General features: G+C 42.9%; 1 protein-coding gene across 5 annotated transcripts in view; it reads right to left on the bottom strand.

Moving 5' to 3' along the window:
• The window catches only part of LOC121549858 (IQ motif and SEC7 domain-containing protein 3-like), a 169,400-nt gene that overhangs the window by 27,825 nt on the left and 114,075 nt on the right, over nt 1-27,500 (bottom strand). For all 5 annotated transcript variants that reach the window (XM_041861802.2, XM_041861811.2, XM_041861827.2 and 2 more), the window contains 6 exons: nt 26,147-26,269; nt 22,448-22,614; nt 16,422-16,561; nt 9,910-10,035; nt 7,884-7,983; nt 2,649-2,807 (listed from right to left, as the gene is read on the bottom strand). In XM_041861802.2, the coding sequence (XP_041717736.2) occupies nt 2,649-2,807; nt 7,884-7,983; nt 9,910-10,035; nt 16,422-16,561; nt 22,448-22,614; nt 26,147-26,269 (815 nt within the window). The remainder of the gene's footprint in view (nt 1-2,648; nt 2,808-7,883; nt 7,984-9,909; nt 10,036-16,421; nt 16,562-22,447; nt 22,615-26,146; nt 26,270-27,500) is intronic.

The following is a 27,500-nucleotide window of genomic DNA, read 5'->3' as shown; positions in this document are numbered from 1 at the left end:
GTGCCTGCCTGGCCAGAAGCAGCACTTCACCTGGACATAGGTTCAATTCTAAATAGTCTCCTAGTCCGTACCCCAAGGCAGATCTGAAAGTATAAGATAGGTTTGAGTGATAGAGGAAGGGCTCTCTGATAGGCTAAGTTGAAGTTTCGTCTTATTGGATACCCCTATCTAATCATTTCAGATCTACAAAAGTGCCTAGGGGTAGGGCTTAATTTGTGATTCAGTTTGCCTGTTTAAAAAGGCTGTGTGACCTGTATGGCTGTTTTTCTCTCCTTAGTATTGGTCAGTCAGCCCCAATAGCACGGTTTCTTTCTGATCGCTGCTCTCTATTGGCCCCCAGGACTCTAGCTTCTCCTTGTCAATGTGTTCAACCTTTAAATCTGTGCTGTAGTGGGGACATGTTTCTCTGTCTTTATCCTCTCACAGAGTATCAAGGCACTGTCAGACAGGCAGGGAAACCTCCAGGGAAACCTCCAGGGTTAATCCCAGGGTAAGACTGATAAGACATTGACGCTGCCCAGGGAGATGCTGACGATACGACAACACACACACGCACGCACAAACACACACACACATACACGCACAAACACACACATACATACACGTAGCAGACTGTATTGCCACCCTTATTTGCTACATCTTTAACCAAAGCCTAAAGGAGTGTGTATGTCAACAGGCGTGGAAGGAAGCTAAATTAATTCCACTACCTAAAAATAGTAAAGCACCCTTTGCTGGCACTAACAGCCACCCAATCAGTTTGCTGCCTGTTCCTAGTAAACTGGTGTAGATAATTGTGTTTGATCAAGTGCATTGCTATTTTTCAGAGAGCAAGTTAACTACTGACTTGCAGTATGCATATAGAGAAGGGCACTCAACTTGTACTGCACTGACTCAGATGACAGATGATTGCTAAAAGAAATGGATAATAAGATGATAGTAGGAACTGCATTGTTAGATTTCAGTGCAGCTTTCGACGTTAATGATCATAAATTGTATTGAAGAAACTCACTTGCTATGGCTTTACATCACCTGCAATCACATGGTTGGAGAGTTATTTATCCAATAGAACCCAGAGATTGTTCTTCAGTGGAAGCTTCTCTAACATCAGATAGGTACAGTGCTGTGTCCCTCAGGGCAGTTGCCTTGGGCCGTTACTCTTCTCTATTTTTACAAATGATTTGCTACTGGTCGAACACGAAGCTAGAATGACTATGTATGCAGATTATTCCTCACTCTACATGTCAGCACTCAAAGCCAGTGAGCTCACTGAAATTCTAAATAAGGAGTGGGTGATTAATAATAAACTGGTCTTAAATACTTCTAAAACTAAAAGCATTGTATTTGGTTCAAAACATTCTCTAAGACCTAAACCTCAACTGGAGTTGTGCATAAAAGGTGTGACCATTGAGCAAGTTGAGGAAAGTCAACTCCTAGGTATAATATTGGATGGTCAAGTGTCATTGTCAAGTCATATTGACAAAGTTGTTGTGAAGATGGGGAGGGGTATATCTGTTATAGTAATCAACTGGATTAGTTGTTCAGGCTCTGGTCTTGTCCCATCTTGATTACTGTCTGGTAATATGGTCAAGTGCAGTAAAGAAAGACCTACCAAAGCTGCAGCTGGCTCAAAACAGAGAAGCACACCTTGCACTTAAATGCACATACAGAACTAACATCAACAACATGCACGCTAGTATTTCCTGGTTGACGAGAGATTACTGCTTCTCTTGTTTCTATGAGAAATATTACTGTGGTGAAAATTCCAGCTTTACATAATCAAATAACATTCAGCTCAGACACCCATACATACCCCACAATACATACCACCAGGGGTCTCTTCACAGTCCCCAAGACATGCCACCAGGGATCTCTTCCCAGTTCCCAAGTCCAAAACAAATTCACGGCAACGCACAGTATTATACAGAGCCTTGATCGCATGGAACTATCTTCCATCTCCATTTACTCAAGCAAACAGTAAAATTACTAAATTTTTTAAAATTAAACAACATCTCATGGAACAAAGGGGAATGTGTGGACACACACATACACACACACTAACACACACACGTACACACACACACACTTTTAGTTGTATTGTTTGTATATCGTTGTATTTGAAATGTGTGTGACTGTCCTTGTCTATCAGTGTATCAGTGTTTTGTTCCTGTGGTAGCTCTCTGACTCCTGTGATTTCAGAAACGCATCAGAACAGAGTGTATGATCACAGTATTGGGAGCATAAATAACTGTATCTTTGGTGTAGTCGTTGATTTGTATGGGTACTAGGAGGAAAATGAGCATGAACACAGTTTGGTTATGTAATGGCATCAATGTATATAAAAACAGGCACACACAGACACACGCACACGTAGACAGACAGACAGACTGTTGACATCTTCCTCTCCCCATTGTTAGCACTTGTGTAAATAAGCCTGCGGCAGCCTGATTCCATATTTATATATATATATATATATATTTTTTGAAATGAAAGGGAATTTCTGTGCGGATGGAGGGATGGATGATTCATAAATTATTTTGCATGAACTGTTTCTTTTTTTCCCTCTTCACCTGAGTTTGGAGCAACGGAGCACACACACACACACACACACACACACACACACACACACACCCCTCCTCCACAGTACTCACATTCAATGCGTATCTGTTCCATCTCTGACACCTCAGCGATGGACTCCTTCAGATCTTCTAGAAACTTGAGCAGCTCCTCGGCGCTCTGGGCACAGAAGTTGAGCACCTGCTTCTTGTCTGAGCCAAAGGGTGAGACGATGGTGATGCCATGGGGGTAGTCTGAGGAGCAGATATGAGAAGGAGATCACTTTTTTTTTTACATAATAGTGTTGGCTGAGAAGAAGGATGAAACTATATCGCCAAATGCCTTGCTCATATATCCAATGATATTGGCACCCACCACTAATAGTAACATATTGCAATAGACCCAGATTGGCTAAAGGTATTTTTGCCGAAACATTGGTAAAATAAATCCATTAACTATTTAGTTTGTGGAGTATTCAAGGATGTTACTGTACTGGAATTTATTTTCAGAATAACAAGTATTTAAATCATTAAACAGAGATTAGTTCCCCCAAAGCAACAGAAAGGCTTGATACAGACCATCACAGCCAGGTAACTAAAGAACAAACAGTTCCCTCACATCTAGAACTGACACAGTAGCAACAAAACATATCAGAATGCTTTTTTCTCATTCCCCGAAGAAGGTAATGAGGCATATAAGCCAATAAATTAATGTGGGAAATAGATTTGTAGCGACTGTTTTCTGTTTTCATTTCTCACTACCCGTGCTCCGGCGCGCCTCGCTCTCCCCTTTGCTCTTTTAAATGGCACTTTGACGATGGAGGCACTGTGTCTTTCATGCCCAAGGCAGGAATAAAGGAATATCCCTGTATGATAGATTTCATATTTTCATATCACCTGCCTGGCTGAATGCAGAGTGGTGGGAGGCTCAGGAGGATAAACGTTTTCCAATAGCCCTGCGCGACTGGGTCTGATTCCATTATCAAAACATACATTTCTTCTCCCTGCCGAATCCCCATTTCTATAACTCAAGCCTTCGGTGCTGGCTGGCTTTCAATCGTACAACCTGTTAGGTTTTGATACTGATACATGCCATGCAAATATGTTGGTTTGGCAGTTACATGTATGCATGCATGCATGTATGTATGTATTATGTATGTATGCATGTACAGTTGAAGTCGGAAGTTTACATACACCTTAGCCAACTACATTTAAACTCTGTTTTTCACAATTCCTGATATTTAATCCTAGTAAAAATTCCCTGTCTTAGGTCAGTTAGGATCACCACTTTATTTTAAGAATGTGAAATGTCAGAATAATAGTACAGAGAATGATTTTATTTCAGCTTTTATTTATTTCATCACATTCCCAGTGGGTCAGAAGTTTACATACACTCAATTAGTATTTGGTAGCATTGCCTTTAAATTGTTTAACTTGGGTCAAATGTTTCGGGTAGCCTTCCACAAGCTTCCCACAATAAGTTGGGTGAATTTTGTCCCATTCCTCCTGACAGAGCTGGTGTAACTGAGTCAGGTTTGTAGGCCTCCTTGCTCGCACACGCCTTTTCTGTTCTGCCCACAAATGTTCTATAGGATTGAGGTCAGGGCTTTGTGATGGCCACTCCAATACCTTGACTTTGTTGTCCTTAAGCCATTTTGGCACAACGTTGGAAGTATGCTTGGGGTCATTGTCCATTTGGAAGACCCATTTGCGACCAAGCTTTAACTTCCTGACTGATGTCTTGAGATGTTGCTTCAATATAGCCACATCATTTTCCTTCCTCATGATGCCATCTATTTTGTGAAGTGCACCAGTCCCTCATGCAGCAAAGCACCCCCACAGCATGATGCTGCCACCCCCGTGCTTCACGGTTGGGATGGTGTTCTTCGGCTTGCAAGCAACCCCCTTTTTCCTCCAAACATAACGATGGTCATTATGGCCAAACAGTTCTATTTTTGTTTCATCAGACCAGAGGACATTTCTCCAAAAAGTATGATCTTTGTCCCCATGTGCAGTTGCAAACCGTAGTCTGGCTTTTTTATGGCGTTTTTTGAGCAGTGGCTTCTTCCTTGCTTTTAGGTTATGTCGATATAGGACTAATTTTACTGTGGATATAGATACTTTTGTACCTGTTTCCTCCGGCATCTTAACAAGGTCATTTGCTGTTGTTCTGGGATTGATTTGCACTTTTCGCACCAAAGTACGTTCATCTCTAGGAGACAGAACGTGTCTCCTTCCTGAGCGGTATGACGGCTGCGTGGTCCCATGGTGTTTATACTTGCGTAGTATTGTTTATACAGATGAACGTGGTACCTTCAGGCGTTTGGAAATTGCTCCCAAGGATGAACCAGACTTGTGGAGGTCTACAATTTTTTTTCTACAACCACAGCCTTAGACCACTGCGCCACTCTAACCTAATTGACAGAGTGAGAAGAAGGAAGCCTGTACATAATAAAACTATTCAAAAACATGCATCCTGTTTGCAATAAGGCACTAAAGTAAAACTGCATTAAAAGGTGACAAAGACATTAACTTTATGTCCTGAATGCAAAGCGTTATATTTGGGGCAAATCCGACACAACACATTACTGAGTACCGTTCTTCATATTGGGTGTGCTCGTCATCGGCAAGGACTAGGGTTGTTTTTTTTTTATATGAAAAGAAATGGAATAGAGCTAAGAACAGGCAAAATCCTAGTGGAAAACCTGGTTCAGTCTGCTTTCCAACAGACACTGGGAGACAAATTCACCTTTCAGCATGACAATAACCTGAAACACAAGGCCAAATATACACTGGAGTTGCTTAAGAAGACGACATTGAATGTTCCTGAGTGGCCTAGTTCCACTATTGACTTAAATTGTCTTGAAAATCTACGGCAAGACCTGAAAATAGTTGTCTAGCAATGATCAACAACCAATTTGACAGAGCTTGAAGCATTTAGAAAATAATAATGGGCAAAAATATTACAATCCAGGTGTGCAAAGCTCTTAGACTTACCCAGAAAGACCCACAACTGTAATCGCTGCCACAGGTGATTCTAATATGAATTGACTCAGGGGTGTGAATAATTATGTAAAAGAGATATTTCTGTATGTCATTTTCAATAAATTTGATTCTTCAAAGTAGCCACCCTTTGCCTTGATGACAGCTTTGCACACTCTTGGCATTCTCTCAACCAGATGAATGAGGTAGTCACCTGGAATGCATTTCAATTAACAGGTGTGCCTTGGTAAAAGTTAATTTGTGTAATTTCTTTCCTTCTTAATGCGTTTGAGCCAATCAGTTGTGTTGTGACAAGGTAGGGGTGCTATACAGAAGATAGCCCTATTTGGTAAAAGACCAAGTCCATATTATGGCAAGAACAGCCCAAATTAGCAAAGAGAAACGACAGTCCATCATTACTTTAAGACATGAAGGTCAGTCAATACGGAACATTTCAAGAACTTTTAAAGTTTCTTCAAGTGCAGTCGCAAAAACGATCAAGCGCTATGATGAAACTGGCTCTCATGAGGACCGCCAAAGGAAAGGAAGACCCAGAGTTACCTCTGCTGCAGAGGGTAAGTTCATTAGAGTTAACTGCACCTCAGATTCCAGCCCAAATAAATGCTTCACAGAGTTCAAGTAACAGACACATCTCAACATCAACGGTTCAAGGAGACTGCGTGAATCAGGCCTTCATGGTCGAATTGCTGCAAAGAAACCACTACTAAAGGACACCAATAAGAAGAAGAGACTTGCTTGGGCCAAGAAACACGAGCAATGGACATTAGACCGGTGGAAATCTGTCCTTTGGTCTGATGAGTCCAAATTTGAGATTTTTGGTTCCAACCGCCATGTCTTTGTGAGATGCAGAGTAGGTGAACGGATTATCTCTGCATGTGTGGTTCCCACCCTGAAGCATGGAGGAGGAGGTGTGATGGTGTGGGGGTGCTTTGCTGGTGACAAGTGTGAAGGAAAAGCAGCCAACAAGTGCTCAGCATATGTGGGAACTCCTTCAAGACTGTTGGAAAAGCATTCCTCATGAAGCTGGTTGAGAGAATGCCAAGAGTGTGCACAGCTGTCATCAAGACAAAGGGTGGCTACTTTGAAGAATCTAAAATCTAAAATATATTTTGATTTGTTTAACACTTTTTTGGTTACTACATGATTCCATATGTGTTATTTCATAGTTTTGATGTCTTCACTATATTCTACAATGTAGAAAATAGTAAATTTAAAGAAAACCCTTGAATGAGTAGGTGTGTCCAAACTTTTGACTGGTACTGTATGTCTTACTGACAGTTGTGGCTGCTTCGCGTGATGTATTGTTGTTTCTACCTTCTTGCCTTTGTGCTGTTGTCTGTGCCCAATAATGTTTGTACCATGTTTTGTGCTGCTACCATGTTGTGCTGCTGCCATGTTTTGTTTTGTTGTTGTCATATTGTGTTTCTACCATGCTGTGTTGTCATGTGTTGCTGCCATGCTATGTTGTTGTCTTAGGTCTCTCTTTATGTAGTGTTGTGGTGTCTCTCTTGTCGTGACGTGTATTTTTTTTATTTTTAGTCCCAGCCCCCGTCCCCGCAGGAGGCCTTTTGCCTTTTGGTAGGCCGTCATTGTAAATAAGAATTTGTTCTTAACTGACTTGCCTAGTTAAATTAAGGTTAAATAAAAAATAAAATAAAAATGTATTTATGTATGTATGTATGTGACCCATGTGAGAATCAAACCCATAACCTTGGGGTTGGCTACGTAATATGTTGGTTTGGTAGAGGCTGTTTATCCAAATAAACAGAGTTATGTATAATGTACACAAATCAAGGCTAACACAATGTATTCTGGGTACTGTATGTGACTGGGATTGTTAGCACCATTTATCTGCTTCATTACCTTTTGTTGTTTTCACTACATTTTCCCTCTCTCTCTCACTCCCCCATACCCCTGCCTCCCACCGTTTCTTTCCCTCCACCTCTTTTCTTCTCTCTTCTTCTATGATAGTGGTGTAAATGTCTCAAAAAGGGATGTACTTTCAAGGATATACTTGCAGATCAAGATAACAAATTCCTGCGCTGCTTACTGCTTGTTTCATTTTGAGTTGGAAATGCCATGGCAAAATTAGTTAAGAAAAAGTGTTCGTCTCTCTCTCTCTCTCTCTCTCTCTCTCTCTCTCTCTCTCTCTCTCTCTCTCTCTCTCTCTCTCTCTCTCTCTCTCTCTCTCTCTCTCTCTCTCTCTCTCTCTCTCTCTCTCTCTCTCTCTCTCTCTCTCTCTCTCTCTCTCTCTCTCTCTCACACACTTTCTCTCTCTCTCTGTATTCTTTGGAGGGGGACTAGTGATGCTGGTGTTAGGTGACTTACACTCGTTCTCAAACAGTGTGAAGTACATTCCCAGGAGGCCCAGGGCTTTACAGAAGGTGTAGGCTGCTGAACTCTTCTTCTTCGGACAGAGCTTCAGGATCTGAGGGTAAAAAAAGTCCTTTACATTTACATTTTAGAAATTTAGCAGACACTCTTATCATGAGCGACTTATCTTAAAATAGCTAGGTGAGACAACCACATATCACAGTCGTATTAAGTGCATTTTTCCTCAATAAAGAAGTTATCAGCAAAGATGAAGATGTATTTTTTGTAGGTTTTAAGCCGTGCTTTCAAGAGGCTTTGAAGTTTGCTTCACATTGGCGTTTCCTGTCGAAGGCACTCAAGAAAAAGCCATTCAAGTCTCAATGTGACCTCCGTGATAAAATAAGGAATAGAAAAGTATTCAAAAATGTATTGGCTGCCAACTATCCATCATCGGTCGGAGAGGATCAACACAGCATATGCATCCTACTAATGACCTTCAGAGAGCCAATTTACTACAGTATAGCTTTCACTCTGCCACATATCCCATTTCCAGTGAAAGTAACATAACAGCACTGCAAATTTTTATATTTTTCCAAGGATGTGTTTGTGAGTGTGTGGAGGAAAACAGATATGCCTTATGGGGAGAGAAATAATGAGGGAGATAACGAGGAGATAATGAGAGAGAGAGAGAAGAGAGAGAGAGAGAGAGAGAGAGATAGAGAGAGAGAGAGAGAGAGAGAGAGAGAGAGAGAGAGAGAGAGGGGAGCTCTCATACAGTATAGAAACATTACAGAGACAGAAATATGAGAGTATCTCCTCAGTGCTGATACTGCAGGGCCATTTTGGTAAGCCGCCATATTAAACCAATACATCACCGTGACACATCCACCGCTGCAGACGAGAGGGTTGGAACTGCAAGAATAATGATTAACTCATAAAGAAGAACCGCCTTACGAAAATACGAAAATTGCAAACTTATCACAGACCCTAGACCCTACTCTCTGAGTAGTCGTGAGAAACAAGGTCTCTTAATTACTTGTAATTGCGTAAACCTCGAGAGTGCGTCCTCATTTCTTTTCACGCTAAAAAAATGAGGTTCAGCGATTGAAGTAATTATGACATTCTCTTTGTGCCGAATCAACAGTTTTCCGCCGAGACGTCGCAAGAGGATTTCTTTCTGGCTCTGCAAAAAATAAGCATTTTCAAAACTCCCCTCCTCGCTTCGAGGCCCAATTACTTTTCGACAGCAGCGCAGGCAGCAGAGAAACATTTTCATTTTTATTTTCTCTCCCCCAGTTTGTGTTTGAGACAGTTTAAGATGAGAACTAGTGAAATTATGGGAGTAGTTTAATACTTCACATAGATAACATTTGGAGTCGCCCTAATGATTGTATTAATTATAATAGACATTTAATCTATGATTAACTCCCAGGCCCATTCGATGTGACTTTGAACAAATTAATGACTTCTCCGTGTGGCGCTAGCCCGAGTGAGAGCTTGGACTTCATTACTGACCCTTTAGTGGTTATTTCTTTCTCTAGGCTTGAGTTTATAAGTGCACTGCGGACTGCGTTTAGCCTACTGTACTATCTGATATTTAAGTCATGAAACAAAATAGAAACTAGGGAGGTAGTCTTCAGAAAATGGTTCCCTGTGAGAGACTTCAGGGTATTACACGCCTCCACAAACAGGAACTTTACAGCTTGAATATGTGTGGCAGAGAATACAATGTTGCAAGCTGTTTTAGATGACTGTGGGCTACCACACTTCACGAGTTGACTACAATCAAGTTGATAGTGAGTTCATTTCAGTATAGTTTGGAAATGTTGCTACTTTAGGTCAGGGGATACCACACTTCCCAAAAGTCATTGTGCCGCAAATCAATTCAATCCAAACAGGTAGACATTTGCAGTGCTATAATCCCAAAACAATGTTGCCTATAATCCTCAGAGGAGTGTAGTAAGCTTATCATCCTTTTTGAAGACAATACTACATTTCCCACAATCTTTTGCATAGTCAGTCCGGTGTCAGGGAGTCTTACCACGATAAGGTCATTGAAGAGGAAGACTTCTCTCTGGTGGGCTGCCTGTTTCTGGGCCTTGTTGACGTCCGTCACCTCAAACAGACGGCTACAGCACACCAATCTTCTGTGGGGAACAGACAGAACCTACAGAGAGAGAGAGAGAGAGAGAGAGAGAGAGAGAGAAGGGAGAGAGAGAGAGAGAGAGAGAGAGAGAGAGAGAGATTGATTTTAGAACAAAGCTTTATAGGCACAATCAAATGTATTTATATAGCTAATTCAAAAATACAACACTCTGCAGAGTGAGAGAAAGAGGGAGAGAGAAAAAATGTTTTTTTGCTGAAAAATAAGAAGTTTAACTCCACCACTTTTCATTGACGTCTTCCAAGATCTCCAAGCACAATGATATGCTACCCTGTTCTACTGTGGGCTGCAACAGAATTACACCGCTGAGCTATTCCTCTCCTGTCAATAACTGCCTCCATAAATCCAAAGGATTCTGCTACATAAGGTCTTGTCGATTAATTCTGCTCAGGCTGATAGGACAGCTATGCCTGTAAAAAACTACCATTTAGCCTGCTTCTTAGAAAACTTCACATTCTCAGAAATGAAAGAAAGGAGAGAATGGTCAGACGGAGAACAGAAAGAAGGGATAAACTGATGCCGTTGGCGAGCCAAAGCAGGGGGGGAAAGAGGGTGGAGGGGAGGGTGAGCGAGAGAGAGAGACAAAAAGAGATAGAGAGAGAGACAAAAAAAGAGAGAGAGAGAGAGTGAGAGAGAGAGAGGAAAGGTGGAGAGAGTGTTGTTGATTAAGGGTGTCATGGCCGTGGCCCATCGATCTCTCTGTGCTCCATTGACTCCCTTAAAGAGAGGCTGTGATCTTTTAGCCTGCAAGGGGTTTTCTAAAGTACAGTGAACCTCACAGACAAGGTCAAGTTGTTCCTCTTTTTCTCACCCTTGGCTATAGTTACATCTTCCCCCTCTCCTTCTCTTTCTCCCCCTCTCTTGCTCTCTCTCTCTCTTTCTTTTCTCTTATAGTGGAGGAAAAAGACTAGCAACACTAATAAATGGAGAGTGGTGAACTGAAACGGTAGGTGATGTTTGGCGTAACAGTTCAAGTGACTGTGCTGTACACAGAAGGGTTGTGGGTTGAACTGCTGTTGCAGAGATACAGTCTGGGACATAAGCAGGTGGTCCGACCCCCATTTAAAGCTGCAATATGTAACTTTTTGGGTGACCTGACTAAATTCAAATAGAAATGTGAGTTATAGATTTGTCATTCTCATAGAAAGCAAGTCTAAGAAGCGGTTGATCTTTTCTATGTACACTTTTCTATGCTTCCTGTACTTACGTTTTTTGTGTCTTTTACTTTTGGTTTTGTACACCAGCATCAAACAGCTGAAAGTACAATATTTTGGGTTTGCCCCAAACATAACACTTGTATTCAAGTTAATTGCTTTACCATATGTTTTGCAGTATTACTTTAATGCCTTGTTGCAAACAGGATCCATGTTTTGGAATATATTTATTCTGTACAGGCTTCCTTCTTTTCACTCTGTCAATTAGGTTAGTATTGTGGATTAACTACAATGTTGTTGATCCTGTCACACCCTGATCGGTTTCACCTGTCTTGTGCTTGTCTCCACCCCCCACCAGGTGTCTCCCATTTGTCCCCATTATCCCCTGTGTATTTATACCATTGTTTTCTGTTTGTCTGTTGTCAGTTCGTCTTGTCTCGTCAAGCTTACCAGCGGTTTACCTGTACTCCTGTTTTTCACTAGTCCCTGTTTTCTGGTTTTGACCATTGTGTCTGCCCTGACCCTGACCCTGAGCCTGCCTGCCGTTCTGTACCTTGTGACACTGTTCTGGATTACTGACCTATGCCTGCCCCGACCCTGAGCCTGCCTTCCGTTTCTGTACCTTTCGGACTCTGCTCTGGATTACTGACCTCTGCCTGCCCTTGACCTGTCGTTTGCCTGCCCCCTGTTTTTGTAAATAAACGTTTGCTATTTCGAACTGTCTGCATCAGGGTCTTATCATGAGCCTTGATAGATCCATCCTCAGTTTTCTCCTATCACAGCCCTTAAACTCTACCCATTTTAAAGTCACCATTGGCCTCATGGTGAAATCCTTGAGTGGTTTCGTTCCTCTCCGGCAATTGAGTTAGGAAGGACGCCTGTGTCTTTGTAGTGACTAGTGTAATTAATCACTTCACCATGCTTAAAGGGATATTCAATGTCTGCTTTTTATTTACCCATCAACCAATAAGTGCCCTTCTTTACGAGGCATTGGAAAACCTCCCTGGTCTTTGTGGTTGAATCAGTGTTTTAAATTCACTGCTCAACTGAGGGACCTTACAGATACTTGTATGTCTGGGGTACAGAGATGAGGTAGTCATTCAAATATCATATTAAACACTATTATTGCACACAGTGAGTCCATGCAACTTATTATGTGACTTATTAAGCAAATGTTTACTCCTGAACTTATTTGGGCTTTCCATAACAAATTGGTTGAATATTTCTTAACTCAAGATATTGCAGTTTTTCATTTTTGATTAATCTTTTTTTCATTTTTTTTTTATCTAAAAACAATTCCACTTTGACATTATGGGGTATTGTGTGTAGCCAGTGAAACATCTACATTTAATCAATTTTAAATTCAGGCTGTAACAACAAAATGTGAGAAAAGTCAAGGGGTGTGAATACTTATTAAAATGTATATTATTTATCCAATGTACAGACTGACTCCCAGAGGGGCAGTCTTAAGGATATAGTAGCTCACAGTATAGAGACACTCGTCGGAGGCGTAAGGGTTATGCTAGGTCTCTTCACAAAATAATAATAACTGTGTATCCCCTCAGGAGTACATGAGAATTAACTGGATATGACGCTAGTCTAATTAATAGGATTAACTGTTGAGCGATACTTAGGGTCCAATACAAAAACGATAAGACAGAATGTCCACTGGGGCTGTAGAAAGAGAGAGAGAGAGAGAGAGAGAGAGATGGAGGGAGAGAGAGAGAGATGGAGGGAGAGAGAGAGAGAGAGAGAGAGGCGAGGCGAGAGTGGAGGGAGAGAGAGAGAGAGATGGAGGTAGAGAGAGAGAGAGAGAGAGAGAGAGAGAGAGAGAGAGATGGAGGGAGGGAGAGAAGCAATAATGAGGTCGAGAGAAAGAGAGTGATACAGAGAGAGAGGGGTGAGGGAAACAGAGAGAGGAAAATGTGACTAATGAAGGAGTGATAGTGATTGAAAAGAGTAAAAGAGAGTGGGTCGTTCAGAAGTGTGTGAGTTAAGGTGAGCTCCATGGGGTTCTGTCATGTGCATACCGTGGCCAGTACCAATACAGAGGGCTTCTCCATGATGTGGGCCTTTTTTATTTAGGCAGATAACACAGCAAAACAGAACCTTCGGGGAATGATCCAAATACCCTCTCCTTCCCACTCTCACCTCTCTCCATCTTTCCCTCCATCCCTCTTTCTTCTCTTCCTGGGTGTTTTATTCCCTTACCTCTCTCTCTCTCTCTCTCTCTCTCTCTCTCTCTCTCTCTCTCTCTCTCTCTCTCTCTCTCTCTCTCTCTCTCTCTCTCTCTCTCTCTCTCTCTCTCTCTCTCTCTCTCTCTCTCTCTCGCTTTCTGAATGGTTAAATAAAGAGCTTTTAAAAGTAAAAAGTCTCTCTCTCTCCCTCTCCCTCTCCCTCCTTCCCTCTTTTCTCTCCATATCCCTGCAAGCTAACACAGAGCCTCCTGCCTAGCTCCTCAAACATGCAAGGCAGTCACACTCCTCATAGAAGGAGGCAGTCATTAGCTGGGATGCTATGCTAATGATGCTGTGCTCATTCTCCCTTTAGCCTAATAATATGAAACTGCACAGTGGGTGGAAGCTTGTTGATTGCTTGTGTCATTATCACCTGCACTGCAATACTGAGGTAGTATGAACTGTATAGTACTGTGGAGTACTGTTGAAGTAGTATGAACTGCACAGTACTGTGGAGTACTGTTGAAGTAGTATGAACTGCACAGTACTTTGGAGTACTGTTGAAGTAGTATGAACTGTATAGTACTGTGGAGTACTGTTGAAGTAGTATGAACTGCACAGTACTGTGGAGTACTGTTGAAGTAGTATGAACTGCACAGTACTGTGGAGTACTGTTGAAGTAGTATGAACTGTATAGTAATGTGGAGTACTGTTGAAGTAGTATGAACTGTATAGTACTGTGGAGTACTGTTGAAGTAGTATGAACTGCACAGTACTGTGGAGTACTGTTGAAGTAGTATGAACTGCACAGTAATGTGGAGTACTGTTGAAGTAGTATGAACTGCACAATACTGTGGAGTACTGGTGAGGTAGTATGAACTGTATAGTACTGTGGAGTACTGTTGAAGTAGTATGAACTGCACAGTACTGTGGAGTACTGTTGAGGTAGTATGAACTGTATAGTACTGTGGAGTCCTGTTGAGGTAGTATGAACTGCACAGTACTGTGGAGTACTGTTGAGGTAGTATGAACTGTATAGTACTGTGGAGTACTGTTGAGGTAGTATGAACGGTATAGTACTGTGGAGTACTGTTGAGGTAGTATGAACTGTATAGTATTGTGGAGTACTGTTGAGGTAATATGAACTGTATAGTACCTTATAGTACTGTGGAGTTAGTATGAACCGTATAGTACTGTATAGTACTGTTGAGGTAGTATGAACTGTATAGTACTGTGGAGTACTGTTGAAGTAGTATGAACTGCACAGTACTGTGGAGTACTGTTGAAGTAGTATGAACTACACAGTACTGTGGAGTACTGTTGAAGTAGTATGAACTGCACAGTACTGTGGAGTACTGTTGAAGTAGTATGAACTGCACAGTACTGTGGAGTACTGTTGAAGTAGTATGAACTGCACAGTACTGTGGAGTACTGTTGAAGTAGTTTGAGTTGTATAGTACTGTGCAGTACTGTTGAAGTAGTATGAAATGCACAGTACTGTGGGTACTGAGTATGATCATTTAATCATTGTCTGCTAAGTTACTGTAAAAGAAGACACCATTCCAAAGTCCTTCAGTCTTTTCCATTAGCGTCGTTAGCGAACGCTGTAACTACCTTTCCTCAGCACTGTCAGCCGAGCCCATTAGCCATTTTATGCATTAGCATCTCCACCATTAGCAAAGGCTCATTATCAGCACTGCAATCATTAACTCAGGTCATTACTCAATCTATCTGTATTAGCCAGCTACTCGCAACAGGAGTCTTTTAGCTTTTTAGGTAAGATTGGTGCAATCAACACACATGTTTAGTTTGATAAAATCGTATTTATTTATCCAGGAAGTCCCATTGAGGTCAGAATACCTCTTTTACAAGGGAGACCAGGCAGAGGTCAGTGTAACGGTTTAGTTGAACAATGTTTGGTGTAACAGAGTAATATATACTGTATCTTCAGTGTAACAAAAATGTTCAGTAGTCCATGTGAGCATTGAACCCACAACCTTGGTATCATAAGCACCACACTCTAACCATCTGAGCCAATGGGAAAACGTCATGACTGCGGTCGGATTAGATAGATATACAGTACCAGTCAAAAGTTTGGACACACCTACTCATTCAAGGGTTTTTCTTTATTTTTAACTAATTTCTACATTGCAGAATAATAGTGAAGACATCAAAACTATGAAATAACACATATGGAATCATGTAGTAACCAAAAAAGTGTTAAACAAATCCAAATATATTTTAGATTTTAGATTCTTCAAAGTAGCCACCCTTTGCCTTGATGACAGCTTTGCACACTCTTGGCATTCTCTCAACCAGTCACTTTGACTGGTACTGTACCTTGATGGGCTAACCCACGTGTCAAACTCATTCAGAGTGACTGCGGGTTTTCGCTCTTCCCTTGGACTTGATTGATGAATTAAGGTCACTAATTAGTAAGGAACTCCTCTCACCTGGTTGTCTAGGTCTTAATTGAAAGGAAATACCAAAAACCAGCAGACACTAGGCCCTCCATGGAATTAGTTTGACACCCTTGGGCTAACTTATTGCACTGGGTATCTTCTCAAACTAAATCAACCTTGCTCTTGAGTGACCAAAACAGCTCAAATACTTCTTATTCTTTTCAGATGTATCTGTCAATGATAAATGACTAGCTATAGGATGACTGAGTGGCTTCTGTCACCAAGTAAACATTGATGGATCAGTCAGGCACCATCCATTACGGTGTGTGTGTGCATCTGTGTGTGCGTGTGCATTTGCATCTGTGTGTGAGAGTGTGTGTACACGCGGCTACATGGGGATCTGCGCAGGTGATTGAAAGACCGCTCGTGCCTGTCAATGCAATAAAATTCTACTCCGATGCGCTCTGCAGAGATTGGGAGAACAGTGCACATCGCAACGCATCCAGGGGACACTCTGATCCAACTCTGATCGGAGTAATTGTTTGACATTGCGATTTTTGTGTGATTTATTTGACTGAAATCTATATTCTGCTTGTACCCCCCAAATATGTCACTTGTCCCGAACAAGCATTAATGTCAAGCCCTGGTGTCCTTACTGTCTTCATGCCCACGATGGACTGCTCCACCTTGGTGACGTAGGTGACGTGGTCTTCATTGGAGCGCAGCTCTCTCTGTTGGATCCTCTCATAGATGCCCACCACCATGTCTCTGGGAATGTCAGCGCCGTCATCCACCCCTAGACACACACACACACACACACACACACACACACACAAACCATGTTCTAGAAACAGTGGCAATGTTTGAGAGGCCTAAACACGCATGCAATCCCAAATACACAGACATCCACACAGAGGCACAGTGACACAAGCCTGTATCTACTGTAAACTACTGAAAACTACTGTAAGATACTGTAAACTATTGTAAACCATTGTAAACTAATGTAAACCACTGTAAACTCCTGTAAGCTACTGCAAACTCCTGTAAGCTGCTGTACACTACTGTAAACTACTGTAAACTATTGTAAGATACTGTAAACTATTGTAATATACTGTAAACTACTGTAAACTATTGTAAACTGTTGTAAGCTACTGTAAACTATTATAAGCTACTGTAAACTATTGTAAGATACTGTAAACTACTGTAAACTACTGTAAGCTATTGTAAGCTACTGTAAACTACAGTAAGCTATTGTAAAATACTGTAAAATATTGTAAGCTACTGTAAACTACTTTAAAATAGTGTGCGCTACTGTAAACTACTGTAAACTACTGTGAACTATTGTATTCTACTGTAAGCTACTGTAAGCTACTGTAATCTACTGTTAGATACTGTAAACGAATGTAAACTATTGTAAACTACTGTAAACTACTGTAATTTACTGTAAACTATTGTAAACTATTGTAAGCTACTGTAAACAATTGTAAACTATTGTAAGCTACTGTAAACCACTGTAAACTATTGTAAGCTATTGTAAGCTACTGTGAACTACTGTAAGCTATTGTAAGCTACTGTAAACTATTGTAAGCTACTGTAAACTACTGTAAGCTACTGTAAACTACTGTAAACTACTGTAAACTACTGTAAGCTACTGTAAACTACTGTAAACTATTGTAAGATACTGTAAGCTACTGTAAACTACTGTAAGCTACAGCACCACAGCACATACATACATGCATGCAGAAACAGCCCAGCCCATGACACATTCAGTAGTCTTTCTATTGTGTGTGTATGTGTGGGTTCGGCGTGTGTGTGGGTGTGTGTGTGTGTATGCGTGATTTCATGTCTGTGCATGTGTGTGTGTATTCACCTCAGTGAAGCTTTGAAATAAGAGAGTTGAATGGTGAATGCTCTGTGTTCCTCCTGTTCCAAGGCCAGTGAATGTGTCAGAGCCACAGGAAGCTCCCTCCAACACACACACACACACCACGTTGGGCACAGCGCACCAAACACACACACACCACGTTGGGCACAGCGCACCAAACACACACACACCACGTTGGGCACAGCGCACCAAACACACACACACCACGTTGGGCACAGCGCACCAAACACACACACACCACGTTGGGCACAGCGCACCAAACACACACACCTCGGCACCAAACACACACACCACGTTGGGCACAGCGCACCAAACACACACACACCACGTTGGGCACAGCGCATCCAAACACACACACACCACGTTGGGCACAGCGCACCAAACACACACACACCACATTGGGCACAGCGCACCAAACACACACACACCACGTTGGGCACAGCGCACCAAACACACACACACCACGTTGGGCACAGCGCACCAAACACACACACACCACGTTGGGCACAGCGCACCAAACACACACACACCACGTTGGGCACAGCGCACCAAACACACACACACCACGTTGGGCACAGCGCACCAAACACACACACACCACGTTGGGCACAGCGCACCAAACACACACACACCACGTTGGGCACAGCGCACCAAACACACACACATCACGTTGGGCACAGCGCACCAAACACACACACACCACGTTGGGCACAGCGCACCAAACACACACACACCACGTTGGGCACAGCGCACCAAACCCACACACTCAGTCCAGATCACAGAGCACGACCAAACACACACACTCATATCTCAGTCATGATCTCAGAGCACAAACAAACACACTCATTCAAAGCACACCATCAAACACACACATATAGCGCCTCTACATAATCTATCAACACACACACAGGCACGCACACACACCACACAACCCCACACACACATACATTCTATTAAAATAATGACAGAAGCAAATGTTAAATTAGTTAATTGCAAAAAACCTCCCCTTGATGTTATGAAATATCCCAAGCCTCAAAATATTCAGACTCCACATAGCTCTGAATAAAGCACTTCTTCAAAATATTCAGACACCACATAGCTCTGAATAAAGCACTTCTTCAAAATATTCAGACACCACATAGCTCTGAATAAAGCACTTCAAAATATTCAGACTCCACATAGCTCTGAATAAAGCACTTCAAAATATTCAGACACCACATAGCTCTGAATAAAGCACTTCAAAATATTCAGACTCCACATAGCTCTGAATAAAGCACTTCAAAATATTCAGACTCCACATAGCTCTGAATAAAGCATTTCAAAATATTCCGACTCCACATTGCTCTGAATAAAGCACTTCTTCAAAATATTTAGACTACAGATTGCTCTGAATAAAGCACTTCTTCAAAATATTCAGACTCCACGTAGCTCTGAATAAAGCACTTCTTCAAAATATTCAGACACCACATAGCTCTGAATAAAGCACTTCTTCAAAATATTCAGACACCACATAGCTCTGAATAAAGCACTTCTTCAAAATATTCAGACTCCACATAGCTCTGAATAAAGCACTTCAAAATATTCAGACACCACATAGCTCTGAATAAAGCACTTCAAAATATTCAGACTCCACATAGCTCTGAATAAAGCACTTCAAAATATTCAGACTCCACATAGCTCTGAATAAAGCATTTCAAAATATTCCGACTCCACATTGCTCTGAATAAAGCACTTCTTCAAAATATTTAGACTACAGATTGCTCTGAATAAAGCACTTCTTCAAAATATTCAGACTCCACATAGCTCTGAATAAAGCACTTCTTCAAAATATTCAGACACCACATAGCTCTGAATAAAGCACTTCTTCAAAATATTCAGACACCACATAGCTCTGAATAAAGCACTTCTTCAAAATATTCAGACTCCACATAGCTCTGAATAAAGCACTTCAAAATATTCAGACTCCACATAGCTCTGAATAAAGCATTTCAAAATATTCCGACTCCACATTGCTCTGAATAAAGCACTTCTTCAAAATATTTAGACTACAGATTGCTCTGAATAAAGCACTTCTTCAAAATATTCAGACTCCACATAGCTCTGAATATAGCACTTCTTCCCCTCAGCTGGGGACTGGGGGGAACATATCAGCTGGGGACTGGGGGTAACATATCAACTGGGGACTGGGGGTAACATATCAACTGGGGACTGGGGGTAACATATCAACTGGGGACTAGGGGGTAACATATCAACTGGGGACTAGGGGGTAACATATCAACTGGGGACTGGGGGTAACATATCAACTGGGGACTGGGGGTAACATATCAACTGGGGACTGGGGGTAACATATCAACTGGGGACGGTGGAACATATAAACTGGGGACTGGGGGGAACACATCAATTGGGGACTTGGGGGAACATATCAACTGGGGACTGGGGGGAACATATCAACTGGGGACTGGGGCGAACATATCAACTGGGGACTGGGGGGAACATATCAACTGGGGACTGGGGGGAACATATCAACTGGGGACTGGGGGGAACACATCAATTGGGGACTTGGGGGAACATATCAACTGGGGACTGGGGGGAACATATCAACTGGGGACTGGGGGGAACATATCAACTGGGGACTGGGGGGAACATCCTGTATCATTTGGCCGTGAGGCTGCCCTCTAGATAGACCCCATTATAACCAGGGTGGTTCACTGAGGAGCAATTGAGGCTGCTAGGTCGGGCAAATGTAGACACTCGTCAGAGCAGTGACACAGATGCACCCTTGGATATGCTGAGGCATCACTCAACATTATGGAGTCAGCACAGTGGGAGGAAGAGGAGCAGGGTGTGTGTGTGGGGGGGGGGTGTGTGTGTGTGTGAGAGAGATTGAGAGGGGAGAGAGAGAGAAATAAAGATATAGGAGAGAGAGAGAGAGGGAGTGAGAGAGAGAGAGAGCGATTGAGAGAGAGCTGCTTACTGTGTCTTTCTCCTGATGTCTCTTCTTTTATGTATTCTCTCCATCTCTCCCTGAACAAATTCAGGTAGTACATCTGACTGCAACAACCACATACTACGGCCGTCCCTATGCTAGGCCCTTTGGTCCAGGGTTAGCATGGCCCACCCCTGTGATAGGCCCTTTGGTCCAGGACCAGCATGGCCCACCCCTGTGCTAGGCCCTTTGGTCCAGGACCAGCATGGCCCACCCCTGTGATAGGCCCTTTGGTCCAGGACCAGCATGGCCCACCCCTGTGCTAGGCCCTTTGGTCCAGGACCAGCATGGCCCACCCCTGTGCTAGGCCCTTTGGTCCAGGACCAGCATGGCCCACCCCTGTGATAGGCCCTTTGGTCCAGGACCAGCATGGCCCACCCCTGTGATAGGCCCTTTGGTCCCGTACTCCAAAGAGACTTCACTATAGTACAATTAGATACATTAACAGTAAGACATTTATATATGGAGACGTTTCTAGAATACAATGTAAGTCATTAAACTAATTATATGTGCAACAGCGGTACAATTAGACACATCAAGAGTTATACTAATTGTGTGAACACTGCCATATTTTGATACATCAAAAGTAAGACATTTATATATATGGAATGGTTTCTAGGATAAAATACAAGTCATTATACTAATTATATTCAGTGTCAATACATCAGGTTAGACATTGCAGAATGTTTTTACATTTCTGGTCCAGTGTAATTGAGTCAGTGAGCACTCCTCTGTTATTCATTAATTAACACTTAACTGTGTTTTTCCCTCCACTCAAAATATAGAGTGAGAGAGGAGGAAGGAGGGAGGGAGGGAGGGAGGGAGGGAGAAAGGGTGGAGGTAGGGAGAGAGACAGTAAGAGAGAGAAGGCTGAAAGATAGAAAGAGAGAGAACTAAGGAAAGAGAGAGAGGGAAAGAGAAGTAGACAGTCAGACAGAGAGAGAGAAAGAGAGAGAGAGAGAGAGAGAGAGCAAGGGAGATGAAAAACAGAAAGAGAGATAGGACACAAACAGAGGGAGAGGGAGAAAGCCAAGCATCGTGGCATATCCTAATTTGCATGAGACACCCCGATTGATTTTCCGACTTAATGTAATTGTGAGGAGCCATCCGGATGAATCCATTAAAGTTGTACCGTATTGATCCCACATTCCTGATGGATCCCTCCCTGGCAGAGGAAAACTATGATGCCGCTCTATCTTACCAACGTCCCAAATGGCACCCTATTCCTTATATAGTGCACTACTTTTGACCACGGCCCATAGGGAATAGGGTGCCATGGACCCTGGTCAAAGGTAGTGCACTATATAGAGAACAGGGTGCCATTTGGGATGAAACTGGTTTGAATTAGAGTAGGCTGACTGTTAGGGACAATGGATTGGGACTTTAGCCGTCTTCTCTTGTTACACGGATATTAAATCCGCTACGGACATTTCAAACACTGGCAAATCATTGCAGCGATCTGATAGGTTGAATATCCTGTCGTCGCTGTAGATTCAAGATTTAGTGGCCTCTGTGAAAGGCTACACCATGTAGAAGCTATTTGGATAGGGTGTTAGTAGTAACTAACTAACTACTAACTAACTAACTAGTAACTACCTAACTAGTAACTACCTAACTAGCAACTAACTAGTAACTACCTAACTAGTAACTAACTAACTAGTAACTAACAAACTAGTATAAAGTAAGTAGTAATGAACTATTACTTACCCGTTCCCCTCCCCTCCTCTACTCCCACCCTCCCCCTCCTCCCCATCTACCGCTCCAACACACACGCACAAACACACACACACTATATTAAAATAATGCCTCACCACGGAGGTTGCGTATGAAGTCCTCCAGCATCATCTTGCGGTCAGGCTTGATGTTGGGTGAGTACATGTCTGTGTTGAGGAGGATGATAGCGAAGGCCAGGATGAAGATGGTGTCGGGGTTGTGGAACTGCTGCACCACGTCCGGGTTACACATGCAGTACCGCTGACTGGAGAGGGTGGGGGGCAGGGGGAAAGGAGGGAGGGGTAGAGAGGGGGTTAGTATTTGTAGACTGACTTGATTATACACAACGGTTGTGGTCCTTCAAATCAGCAAAAACCCATAAACCAGTCTTATTTCTTATGCAACAAAAACCTCACAACCAGGACCCATAAGACCCCACACCCCCCCAGAGGATCTGGAAAGAGGAACATGATGCATGGTAAGAGAGATCCAACAATCTTGTCATAGCATAGATCTCCCGGCCTCTTCCTCAACAGAAACCTGCCAATTCACCTTGTTATATTACCATTACCTCATCACTACCAACCAGAATATACAGATAAGATGAAGTCCCTTCTCCCTAGCCACCACAAAGAACCTGGCAAACCAGCAGACAGACAGTCGTTCTGACAGTAGTCAAATCAATCAATCAAATGTATTTTATAAAGCCCTTTTTACATCAGCAGTTGTCACAAAATGCTACATAACTAGTGCAGTAGTGTTTTACGCTGTGCCCCATGGGATAGACATCAGAAATATCCCTGCCTAGGCACCTCTGCAGTAAAGATGACACAGGGTTGATGGAGGTCCCAGAGAACATCCTGAGATCTGAGAGGAGGCACAGCAGGAGAGGGAAATACTGCTGGCCTAGCAGCTCCACACACCAACCACCCCTCGTCAATCTAACTGGCAGAGACACCTAAGTGTGTGTGTGGAGTGTGTGTGTGTGTGTGTTTGACTGAGTGTTTATTTGATGACTAAGTGTGTGTGTGTGTATGTGTGTGTGTGTGTGTGTCTATACTAGTACAGTCAGTCTATCTGCTTGGGGGCGTTGTGAGAGGATGAAACATGAGGGCCTGTCCATGCCTTAACAGATAGCAGAGTCCATAGAGTATAGAGTGTGATTTAGAATCCTCCACAGTGAAAACCCAGAACTCTCCAGACACTACCATTTAAATGACATTATGGGCAAAAACTGGTTGAATCATCATTGTTTCCACATCAATTCAACCAGAAAAAAATAAAATGTGATGATGTTGACTTTTAACCTAAATCCAATGACAGGACGACATTTTTAGTTGATTTCATGTTGAATTCACGTTAGTTGACAACTCAATCAAATGTAAATCAAAACTAGAAGTTGAACTGACGTCTGTACCCAGTGGGGTGACTGCACTGCTCGCTACAGTATGTCACAATGCATACGTACTCGCTCAGTGATAATGCTGTATTCATCATAGATTGCATCCCAAATGGCACACTATTCCCTACATAGGGGCCCTACTTTGAGGGCCCTGGTCAAAAGTAGTGCACTAAATAGGGAATAGGATGCTATTTGGAACGCCGCCATATTGTCACGCTATGCTCTCCTCTGCATTGGCAGCCAATTCAAGTCTGTTATTTTTACCGTAGCATGGCGTGAGATTCCACACGGAAGCTTCCTTTGTTAATTAATCAATCTATTATTTCAACGTGTGTGTGTGTGTGTGTGTGTGTGTGTGTGTGTGTGTGTGACACCCCATAGGGCCTCTACTAGAGCGTAAAGTGTAATTCCATATTAATAAATGATGGTTTCCAGGTAGGCTCCCTCCGGAGTCATGTGACCACTGAGCTGCATGATTGGAATCTACGTCTCAGTGGGCCAGGAATACACACAGGTAGTGGACTAGCTATGTAGGGAATAAGTTGCCATTTGGGACGCAGACCGTGTACTCAGTTTGGGGTTCATCCCCACTGATTCTGCATCATCTAATGGAGACTAGCCTTTTACCTGAAAAATAACTTGTCTTAAGCCACATATTGTATGGTTTGCAGCAGTTGCACCATTAAGAACTGTGGTTAGACTTTAAGGAAGGCCTTGTAGCCAATCAAAGCACAATAGCTTTTTCTTATGAATAATAAAGTCTGTGTTCTATACATTTCTCTTTGCTTTTCTACCTGAAAGAGTGAAATACCAGATATCCCTAGAAAGAGAAAACCCTATATTCCCTTCCCTTCCTTTATTTCAGTGAAGGGAGTAAGGAATCGTGTGTGTGTATATGTGTGTGTGTGTGTGTGTATGTGTGTGTGCGTGTGTGTGTGTGTGAATGCCTCTCTGGCCTCAGAAACTGCCAAACAGTGTTGGGTTCATTATTAGCTGACACACGCCAAGCTACAGAAGCTGCCAGGTGTTTATTTTCTCCTCTCTTGTGATTCTTCACACATTCTCTCTCTCCCTTTCCTCCCTCTCTCTCTCATTTCCCTGCCACCAGCCTTTCTTGATGTGTTTACATTCATACCTCTTTCTCTATCCGTCTCTCCCTTTCTTTCTTTAAGTCTCTCCCTATCCCCTCACTCTCTATGAAGTCTGTCTCTCTCCCTCCCTCCCGTCATCTTTCTCTCTGTCTCAGACTCTCTCTCTCGTTCTCTCTCCTTCAAGTCTCTCCCCCTCTCTCTTTTTCTATTCCTCACTCTCTCCATCTCTGTTTGGAGGAGCAGGGGAGGCAGGCGGAGATGAGAGAGCTGTGCTTATGCAACAGTGCTTATTTATAAACCTCTCCTCCCTCCTTCCCTCCCTGACTCTTTACTCCGCCCCTCTCTGTGCCACACGCACTCGGTGCCAATCGTACCCAAAACAAATACCAGCCGTCAGTCTCCGTGCCCGCTCACGACAACAACAACACTCTTGTTAGCAACGCACCTTGACAAACGTGACAGCTGGCCATATCGTAATTGGAGCGGGTATTCAAGGACACTGGTTAGCGCAGAGCATCGCAGCTGTGGCATAAATGGGATAACCATTTAGACTCGGAAACCAGGAAGTTGTACTTATCCTGTCTGTTGAGATTGCCTGTTGTTTCAGAGCACCTAGCCAAGAGGAAGGCTGGGTCAACCATCTAAATGGAGGGAGGGTTGAAACTAGCCCGATTTAACCAGTCTGAATGCAGTGAAACAATGGTGCGTGCAGCATTCAGGCTGGATAACCAGGCTATGTAGAAACTGGAAAGTTTGGATGGGATTTGGGTTGACTGGTGAAGTGAGACGTGAACTGAAAAAACTCCTAGCACTGTGTTTTAGGCTCAGACACACATGGACCTTAGTGCTATCGGCAATGTCCTGCCCACCCATGGACAACAAGAGGGCAGAGACACTATAGGGCTGTGCCTCGCCTGATGTTGAGCTTAACTCACTTGAACGTTGCCGTCTTCTAGGCCTTCTAAACCTGAGACAAAGGTATCTCTGTTTGTCCCAGTAGTGACCTCATATGTTCATAACTGACTGACTTTGTACTGGATTTGGATGACTTATCTGAATTGTCTTGTTTTTTCAGCCCTGTGTCAAACCCCCTTCCAGGATGAGTTTAGTTTATAGTTTAGTTTAGTTTAGTAAGATACCTATTAGTCCATCAATGCTACTCTTCCTGGGATTATTCACAAAGCAATATATCACACACACACACACACAAATGATTGATTGATTAATTGATTAATAGATTGATTGACTAAATGATTGATTGACTGACTGATTGACTGACAGACTGACTGAATAATGGAGCTCACCTGAAGGCCTCGATCAGTCTCTCCACCTTCTGGGCCTCTCCCTGGACTCTGATGTGAGCCTGGAACTTCCTCAGAGCCTCGTCCAGCTCCATCCCTGAGAAATCCATCTCATCCACCACACAACTACAGGAAAGAAAGAGAAGGAGGGAGGCAGAGAGAGAGAGAGGGAAGGGGTGGAGAAAGGGAGAGAGATAGAGAAAGAGATAGAGGGAGAGACAGGAGGCAGAAAGGGAGAGAGAGAGGGGGGAGAGAGAGGATGGAGGGAAGGAGGGAGGCAGAGAGGAGAGGGAGAGAGAGAGAGAGAGGACGGGATGGGGGGGTGGAGAACGGGAGAGAGATAGGGGAAGGGAGGGAGAGAAAGAGACATATGTTACTTCTTCAGGAATCTGTAAACCCCAGTTAGTATTCACATCAGACGCCACTTCCATTTCCACTTCCCCTGCCCTTGCGGCCGTGGGGAGGTGAACCCAGAAACGACTCAGAACTATCGGTAACAACTTTCACAACTTTCACTATGTCTACTTCAAGGTCAGTTTCGCCCAGGTATTATCCATGCATGGATGCAAGGACACCACGGACAGGGCCCATCTAGCCCAGGCTACACCGCTATCACCATTTCCCCCAGCACAGGGACACAAACCCTCAGAGCAGAAAATCCAGCCATTAATGGACGGGCTAGCTTAGTCAGAGGCAATTAAATCAGCTTAAATAAAAGAGATTCGCAAGCCAGTTGGAATAAATGCATGGGAATTAGTGATTTCTGTAAGCAATGGCCGCCAAAGGGAGCGAGAAGGTGACTGGATTCGTTGAAAAGTTGGATGACTGGGTGTTGAGGGTGAAACTTTCTCAGTTTGGATGAAAATGTTTCCTAGAGTGATGGAATCGAAGGATGATTATCTTGAAATCTCATCTGATAATAGTCTATTTGATTGTATTAGGATGAGTTCTATCAAGTTGGGAGAGACAATTTAAAACCATGTAATTGTAAGTCATTGTGACACTATCTTGATAACCTATTGCATCATAGTTTACAACGTAATTTAGCTAGGACAATGACAGTGACTTCAGGGCATTATATTTGTTAGAACTGAAGTTGTTGAGTTATTTTAGATTTTGTCCTCAATTAACCTCGCTGTGGTCTAGCGGTCTGTAGCAGAATATTGAATATCTTAGCGGGAACACACACACACACACACACACACACAGACATACACTCAAATATACACATTTTGCTTACCTCCCTTGATTAGCATATTTGTCAGGTACACGGTGGTAGGACAAGTTACACGCCACATGTAGTGAAGTGTTTACAATGTATCAGGGGCTGCAGAACACACACCCACCCACCCACCCA

The sequence above is a fragment of the Coregonus clupeaformis genome, chromosome 2, assembly GCF_020615455.1.
Source record: "Coregonus clupeaformis isolate EN_2021a chromosome 2, ASM2061545v1, whole genome shotgun sequence".
Lineage (NCBI taxonomy): Eukaryota > Metazoa > Chordata > Actinopteri > Salmoniformes > Salmonidae > Coregonus > Coregonus clupeaformis.
Note: the sequence above shows the minus strand (reverse complement) of the source record. Positions and strands in the feature narration are given on the sequence as shown.